The 7,290-nt window shown below is 44.8% G+C and overlaps 1 protein-coding gene across 11 annotated transcripts; it reads left to right on the top strand.

The window, feature by feature from the left end:
• Positions 1-1,114: 1,114 nt before the first annotated feature.
• On the top strand, positions 1,115-6,012 carry LOC124262587. 11 transcript variants are annotated; one of them, XR_006894642.1, is made up of 6 exons: positions 1,115-1,180; positions 1,768-1,875; positions 2,462-2,569; positions 3,154-3,257; positions 3,851-3,958; positions 4,184-4,293. XR_006894642.1 is itself a non-coding variant. In XM_046697085.1 (6 exons), the coding sequence occupies exons 3-6, from the start codon at positions 1,778-1,780 to the stop codon at positions 3,859-3,861; spliced, it is 321 nt and encodes a 106-aa protein (XP_046553041.1). In that variant the 5' UTR covers positions 1,120-1,180; positions 1,406-1,560; positions 1,768-1,777; the 3' UTR covers positions 3,862-4,004. The 11 variants fall into 11 exon arrangements, 4 of the variants coding, with proteins under 4 accessions (XP_046553039.1, XP_046553042.1, XP_046553040.1 ...); XM_046697085.1 differs by lacking the exon at positions 4,184-4,293 and adding an exon at positions 1,406-1,560 and having other exon boundaries at positions 1,120-1,180; positions 3,851-4,004; XM_046697083.1 differs by lacking the exon at positions 4,184-4,293 and having other exon boundaries at positions 3,851-4,004.
• The last annotated feature ends 1,278 nt before the right edge of the window (positions 6,013-7,290 follow it).

The raw sequence follows: 7,290 nt of genomic DNA, 5'->3' as shown, positions 1-7,290 counted from the left end.
CATTACAGACGACGAATCGATTCCGTCAGGTATCAACTGATATTGATGAGGTGATTACCCGCAGTGAAAATAGAAACACCCCCAAGAAAACCCTCTCCACTGCCCTCTGGTTCAGTACTGTCTCAAGGAAGAAACCTACAAGACTAGATTCTTAGGATCTTCACCTGATGGTAAGCGGATATGAATTGCATCAGTTTATTTGCATTCTTTTCACACTATCAGTTCTCTCTACACTTGCTTTAAGGTTGAAGTAATGCCGATTCGACGTAAAATGGTACCTCACTTTAACTTGCGATAGTGTAATTGAAAACGAAAGCAAGATATGTGTGAGGGACATTGCAGTTGTGTAAGTTAGATTCTCAATCCGTTTATAACAGGTACTTTCTGATGCACGAACGCCAAGTACCAAGAGACAGATACTTGAGAGGGATGTTCCAAAACCGAGAGGATCCAAATGGTATTGGCCATGTATGGAATGATCGTGAGTAAGTTGTACCTAAAGGGGCCATCCAGATTGTCTAGTTGTCTGCCTTTGGGTTACTCTGTCTGGATCACCCATGCCTGCTCCACTACCGTCAGAAACGGTACTTTCTGCCTCTTTCTTCGGGCCTGCAATACCCACACCATGTCAAAGTGTGGTGCAGCCAACGAGGTGGGGCAGACTGAACTGCTCATGACGGTGTTGGTCATGCCTGGAATGGTCCTTACAGTGTTGAACCAAATGGGGGTAAATTGGACAGTCTGGCTAGTTGCCTTTGGGTGCTAGGCTCTCTTGATCACCCATGCCTGGTCCACTGCCCTCTGGTTCAGTACTGTCTCAAGGAAGAAACCTACAAGACTAGATTCTTAGGATCTTCACCTGATGGTAAGTGGATATGAATTGCATCAGTTTATTTGCATTCTTTTCACACTATCAGTTCTCTCTACACTTGCTTTAAGGTTGAAGTAATGCCGATTCGACGTAAAATGGTACCTCACTTTAACTTGCGATAGTGTAATTGAAAACGAAAGCAAGATATGTGTGAGGGACATTGCAGTTGTGTAAGTTAGATTCTCAATCCGTTTATAACAGGTACTTTCTGATGCACGAACGCCAAGTACCAAGAGACAGATATTTGAGGCGGATGTCCCCAAAGCGAGAGGATCCAAATGGTATTGGCCATGTATGGAATGATCGTGAGTAAGTTGTACCTAAAGGGGCCATCCAGATTGTCTAGTTGTCTGCCTTTGGGTTACTCTGTCTGGATCACCCATGCCTGCACCACTACCGTCAGAAACGGTACTTTCTGCCTCTTTCTTCGGGCCTGCAATACCCACACCATGTCAAAGTGTGGTGCAGCCAACGAGGTGGGGCAGACTGAACTGCTCATGACGGTGTTGGTCATGCCTGGAATGGTCCTTACAGTGTTGAACCAAATGGGGGTAAATTGGACAGTCTGGCTAGTTGCCTTTGGGTGCTAGGCTCTCTTGATCACCCATGCCTGGTCCACTGCCCTCTGGTTCAGTACTGTCTCAAGGAAGAAACCTACAAGACTAGATTCTTAGGATCTTCACCTGATGGTAAGTGGATATGAATTGCATCAGTTTATTTGCATTCTTTTCACACTATCAGTTCTCTCTACACTTGCTTTAAGGTTGAAGTAATGCCGATTCGACGTAAAATGGTACCTCACTTTAACTTGCGATAGTGTAATTGAAAACGAAAGCAAGATATGTGTGAGGGACATTGCAGTTGTGTAAGTTAGATTCTCAATCCGTTTATAACAGGTACTTTCTGATGCACGAACGCCAAGTACCAAGAGACAGATACTTGAGGCGGATGTCCCCAAAGCGAGAGGATCCAAATGGTATTGGCCATGTATGGAATGATCGTGAGTAAGTTGTACCTAAAGGGGCCATCCAGATTGTCTAGTTTTCTGCCTTTGGGTTACTCTGTCTGGATCACCCATGCCTGCTCCACTACCGTCAGAAACGGTACTTTCTGCCTCTTTCTTCGGGCCTGCAATACCCACACCATGTCAAAGTGTGGTGCAGCCAACGAGGTGGGGCAGACTGAACTGCTCATGACGGTGTTGGTCATGCCTGGAATGGTCCTTACAGTGTTGAACCAAATGGGGGTAAATTGGACAGTCTGGCTAGTTGCCTTTGGGTGCTAGGCTCTCTTGATCACACATGCCTGGTCCACTGCCCTCTGGTTCAGTACTGTCTCAAGGAAGAAACCTACAAGACTAGATTCTTAGGATCTTCACCTGATGGTAAGTGGATATGAATTGCATCAGTTTATTTGCATTCTTTTCACACTATCAGTTCTCTCTACACTTGCTTTAAGGTTGAAATAATGCCGATTCGACGTAAAATGGTACCTCACTTTAACTTGCGATAGTGTAGTTGAAAACGAAAGCAAGATATGTGTGAGGACATTGCAGTTGTGTAAGTTAGATTCTCAATCCGTTTATAACAGGTACTTTCTGATGCACGAACGCCAAGTACCAAGAGACAGATACTTGAGGCGGATGTCCCCAAAGCGAGAGGATCCAAATGGTATTGGCCATGTATGGAATGATCGTGAGTAAGTTGTACCTAAAGGACCCATCCAGATTGTCTAGTTTTCTGCCTTTGGGTTACTCTGTCTGGATCACCCATGCCTGCTCCACTACCGTCAGAAACGGTACTTTCTGCCTCTTCTTCGGGCCTGCAATACCCACACCATGTCAAAGTGTGGTGCAGCCAACAGGTGGGGCAGACTGAACTGCTCATGACGGTGATGGTCATGCCTGGAATGGTCCTTACAGTGTTGAACCAAATGGGGGTAAATTGACAGTCTGGCTAGTTACTTTTGGGTGCTAGGCTCTCTTGATCACCCATGCCTGGTCCACTGCCCTCTGGTTCAGTACTGTCTCAAGGAAGAAACCTACAAGACTAGATTCTTAGGATCTTCACCTGATGGTAAGTGGATATGAATTGCATCAGTTTATTTGCATTCTTTTCACACTATCAGTTCTCTCTACACTTGCTTTAAGGTTGAAGTAATGCCGATTCGACGTAAAATGGTACCTCACTTTAACTTGCGATAGTGTAATTGAAAACGAAAGCAAGATATGTGTGAGGGACATTACAGTTGTGTAAGTTAGATTCTCAATCCGTTTATAACAGGTACTTTCTGATGCACGAACGCCAAGTACCAAGAGACAGATATTTGAGGCGGATGTCCCCAAAGCGAGAGGATCCAAATGGTATTGGCCATGTATGGAATGATCGTGAGTAAGTTGTACCCTAAAGGGGCCATCCAGATTGTCTAGTTTTCTGCCTTTGGGTTACTCTGTCTGGATCACCCATGCCTGCTCCACTACCGTCAGAAACGGTACTTTCTGCCTCTTTCTTCGGGCCTGCAATACCCACACCATGTCAAAGTGTGGTGCAGCCAACGAGGTGGAGCAGACTGAACTCCCTCATGACGGTGTTGGTCATGCCTGGAATGGTCCTTACAGTGTTGAACCAAATGGGGGTAAATTGGACAGTCTGGCTAGTTGCCTTTGGGTGCTAGGCTCTCTTGATCACCCATGCCTGGTCCACTGCCCTCTGGTTCAGTACTGTCTCAAGGAAGAAACCTACAAGACTAGATTCTTAGGATCTTCACCTGATGGTAAGTGGATATGAATTGCATCAGTTTATTTGCATTCTTTTCACACTATCAGTTCTCTCTACACTTGCTTTAAGGTTGAAGTAATGCCGATTCGACGTAAAATGGTACCTCACTTTAACTTGCGATAGTGTAATTGAAAACGAAAGCAAGATATGTGTGAGGGACATTGCAGTTGTGTAAGTTAGATTCTCAATCCGTTTATAACAGGTACTTTCTGATGCACGAACGCCAAGTACCAAGAGACAGATACTTGAGGCGGATGTCCCCAAAGCGAGAGGATCCAAATGGTATTGGCCATGTATGGAATGATCGTGAGTAAGTTGTACCTAAAGGGGCCATCCAGATTGTCTAGTTTTCTGCCTTTGGGTTACTCTGTCTGGATCACCCATGCCTGCTCCACTACCGTCAGAAACGGTACTTTCTGCCTCTTTCTTCGGGCCTGCAATACCCACACCATGTCAAAGTGTGGTGCAGCCAACGAGGTGGGGCAGACTGAACTCCTCATGACGGTGTTGGTCATGCCTGGAATGGTCCTTACAGTGTTGAACCAAATGGGGGTAAATTGGACAGTCTGGCTAGTTGCCTTTGGGTGCTAGGCTCTCTTGATCACCCATGCCTGGTCCACTGCCCTCTGGTTCAGTACTGTCTCAAAGGAAGAAACCTACAAGACTAGATTCTTAGGATCTTCACCTGATGGCAAGTGGATATGAATTGCATCAGTTTATTTGCATTCTTTTCACACTATCAGTTCTCTCTACACTTGCTTTAAGGTTGAAGTAATGCCGATTCGACGTAAAATGGTACCTCACTTTAACTTGCGATAGTGTAATTGAAAACGAAAGCAAGATATGTGTGAGGGACATTGCAGTTGTGTAAGTTAGATTCTCAATCCGTTTATAACAGGTACTTTCTGATGCACGAACGCCAAGTACCAAGAGACAGATATTTGAGGCGGATGTCCCCAAAGCGAGAGGATCCAAATGGTATTGGCCATGTATGGAATGATCGTGAGTAAGTTGTACCTAAAGGGGCCATCCAGATTGTCTAGTTTTCTGCCTTTGGGTTACTCTGTCTGGATCACCCATGCCTGCTCCACTACCGTCAGAAACGGTACTTTCTGCCTCTTTCTTCGGGCCTGCAATACCCACACCATGTCAAAGTGTGGTGCAGCCAACGAGGTGGAGCAGACTGAACTCCTCATGACGGTGTTGGTCATGCCTGGAATGGTCCTTACAGTGTTGAACCAAATGGGGGTAAATTGGACAGTCTGGCTAGTTGCCTTTGGGTGCTAGGCTCTTTTGATCTTTAGAATCTTCACCTGTTTGTAGGTGGATATGAGTTGGAATATTGTGTTTGCTATAATTATCACTTTGCCTGCTGCTTCTACGTTTTGCGTCCGAACGATGGTGTAATTGCAAACGAATGCAAGATATGTGTGAAAGCTCTCAATCCTTTTAACAGGAACGTTCTGCTGTCTGACCACCAACTACCCAAAGAAAGATGTCTGAGGCAGATGACCCAAACTTAGATCACCCGAACGAGGCAGATGACCCAAACTGAGATCACCCGAGCCCAATCGCTCATGCACGGACTGTCCTTGACTTCGTTCTACCCAAACAGACTCACCAGACACGTTTGCATGGAAAACAAGGCGTGAAGAACATTGTTCATGTATGCTACATATTATCTGTCTATGGAATAGTTACTGAGTTAAATGATCATCCGCTGTCCTGTTAGTTCTGCTCAAGTTGATGTATCCAGTTTTTCCTGGTGTCGATTTTATCGCAGGGTCCACGATCAACCATTGCGTGAGTGGTTGCTATGACCGGAACAGTCCTGATGGTGTTCATCCAGTCCAGATCATCGTAATGCTTTGGAAAACTCTTTCCAAAACAACTTACTCGTAATTATATTTTAGATGTCACCAAAGTGTTGGATGTTAATAGTATTATGCTGGAAACTATAACTTCATAACTTCAAAAAGTTAAGTATTCTGAAGCTCAGGCTTCAACTGAAGACACTGCGACGATATGTACTCATGTTAAGGATCAGAGCCATTACAATACGTGATTGGTAATATCTGTCTTAGGAGGTACATTTATACCCTTACATGACTGCTGCGTAATGTTACATGTCTGCTGTAGTTTAGGTTATCATATACGAGTGTGTTTTTGATGCTGTACTTTTCTACTGTAAACCTTCCAGTAGCTAGCACTGCTGTTGCATTCGTTGAGGGGGCACGGTTCCAGGGGTATTGTCAGACTAGTCGTTAGTTTATCTCTGGTTTTACGTGTAGGGCTTCACCAGTCCCCATGTCATAGTTGAATGTTAATGCTTGATGATGCAAAATATATCGTCGGCGGCTCCGAGCACAGCGTTTACTTGTATGTTGTGTAGCATGACACTCAGCAATATGTCAGCTGTATGAACCTTGGTACAGACATAATCCACTCACACAATCCAGTGACAGACTAACACTGTCCCACGACGTCTAGGTTCTATAAGGCGCCATCAGCCCAGTCAACAACCCTCACGTTCACGCAAGGAAACAACCAGATTCGAGTTACTTGTGCCCTGAGAGAGCGGTTGTGCGAAACATCGGTCCCAGCATTCCATGTTTATAATTCACCAATAAGTACGTTCGACCCGGAATATATATCTGTTTCTGCAACGAAATTTAATAAACGACTGAATCTGAGAATATGGGTATCTCGATCGAACTCTGGAGATCTAGAATTGGGACTTTTTATCACCGACCCAAGCTCAGTTCCCGCCGAAGTGACAGCCATGACAGTGACCACTACACACTGACCAGCCGATGGTCACCCGGGATGGACACAAGCTACCGGATTGTTAGTGTGACGTTTGTGATCTTCTGTATTGTCATGGTAGGCTGTACACTCACACAGCTCTATCGGGATATTGAGATTAATTTTCACATTGGATGTTCATGGAGGATTTCACATCTCGCATCTGACGACGAAAAGGTAAACACTACCCTTACTCTGATATACCGAAGTGCTCTTCTCATACTATCTGGTGACATCGAACTTAACCCAGGACCTGTTGATAATGTTGTTTCATTTCGTGAAGAAATACTATCAGCATTTAAAACGATGAAACAGGATATCACCTCGGAAATCAGAGACCTGAAGGTAGATATGGGGAAGATGAGTAACACGCTAGATAACATAAGCTCTGAGCTGGCAGATCTAAGATGCAGACAGGAAATTCTACGTGCTGATGTTGACGAAGTTGCAGATAGGTTAGATCGCCTAGAGATGTCTCCAAGCAACGACAATATAACCATGGTTACTGATAAACTAGACAGTATAGAGGATATGCTGGAGAAACAAGAACAATACAGTAGACGCTGCAACGTCATTCTGTATGGTCGACCTGAAAAGCACGAGAGACAGTCTCTGTGTGTAAGAAATATGTATGTGACACTTTGAATGGACATAACACAGACGGTGATAATGATATCACTAGCGACTGTATCGTTGCCGCACACAGGTTAAAGGGGAAGCCAGGCCAGCCAAGACCCATGATAGTCAAATTTCTCTACCCAGAGGATAAAGTGTGGGCCTTGAAACTGATAGACAGACTTAAAGAGGACAGATACGGAATTTCCTCAGACCTCACGA

The sequence above is a fragment of the Haliotis rubra genome, unplaced genomic scaffold (assembly GCF_003918875.1).
Source record: "Haliotis rubra isolate DU_JTF1 unplaced genomic scaffold, ASM391887v1 Scf846, whole genome shotgun sequence".
NCBI classification, from domain to species: domain Eukaryota; kingdom Metazoa; phylum Mollusca; class Gastropoda; order Lepetellida; family Haliotidae; genus Haliotis; species Haliotis rubra.
The sequence above is the reverse complement of the archived record's forward strand: the minus strand, read 5'-3'. Positions and strand labels throughout refer to the sequence as shown.

Coding starts and splice junctions, on each gene's coding strand:
- LOC124262587 (XM_046697083.1), top strand. CDS start 1,125: ATGTCCCCAAAGCGAGAGGATCCAAATGGTATTGGCCATGTATGGAAT. Junction 1,181..1,767: donor CATGTATGGAATGATCGTGA/GTAAGTTGTACC, acceptor CGTTTATAACAG/GTACTTTCTGATGCACGAAC. Junction 2,570..3,153: donor CATGTATGGAATGATCGTGA/GTAAGTTGTACC, acceptor CGTTTATAACAG/GTACTTTCTGATGCACGAAC.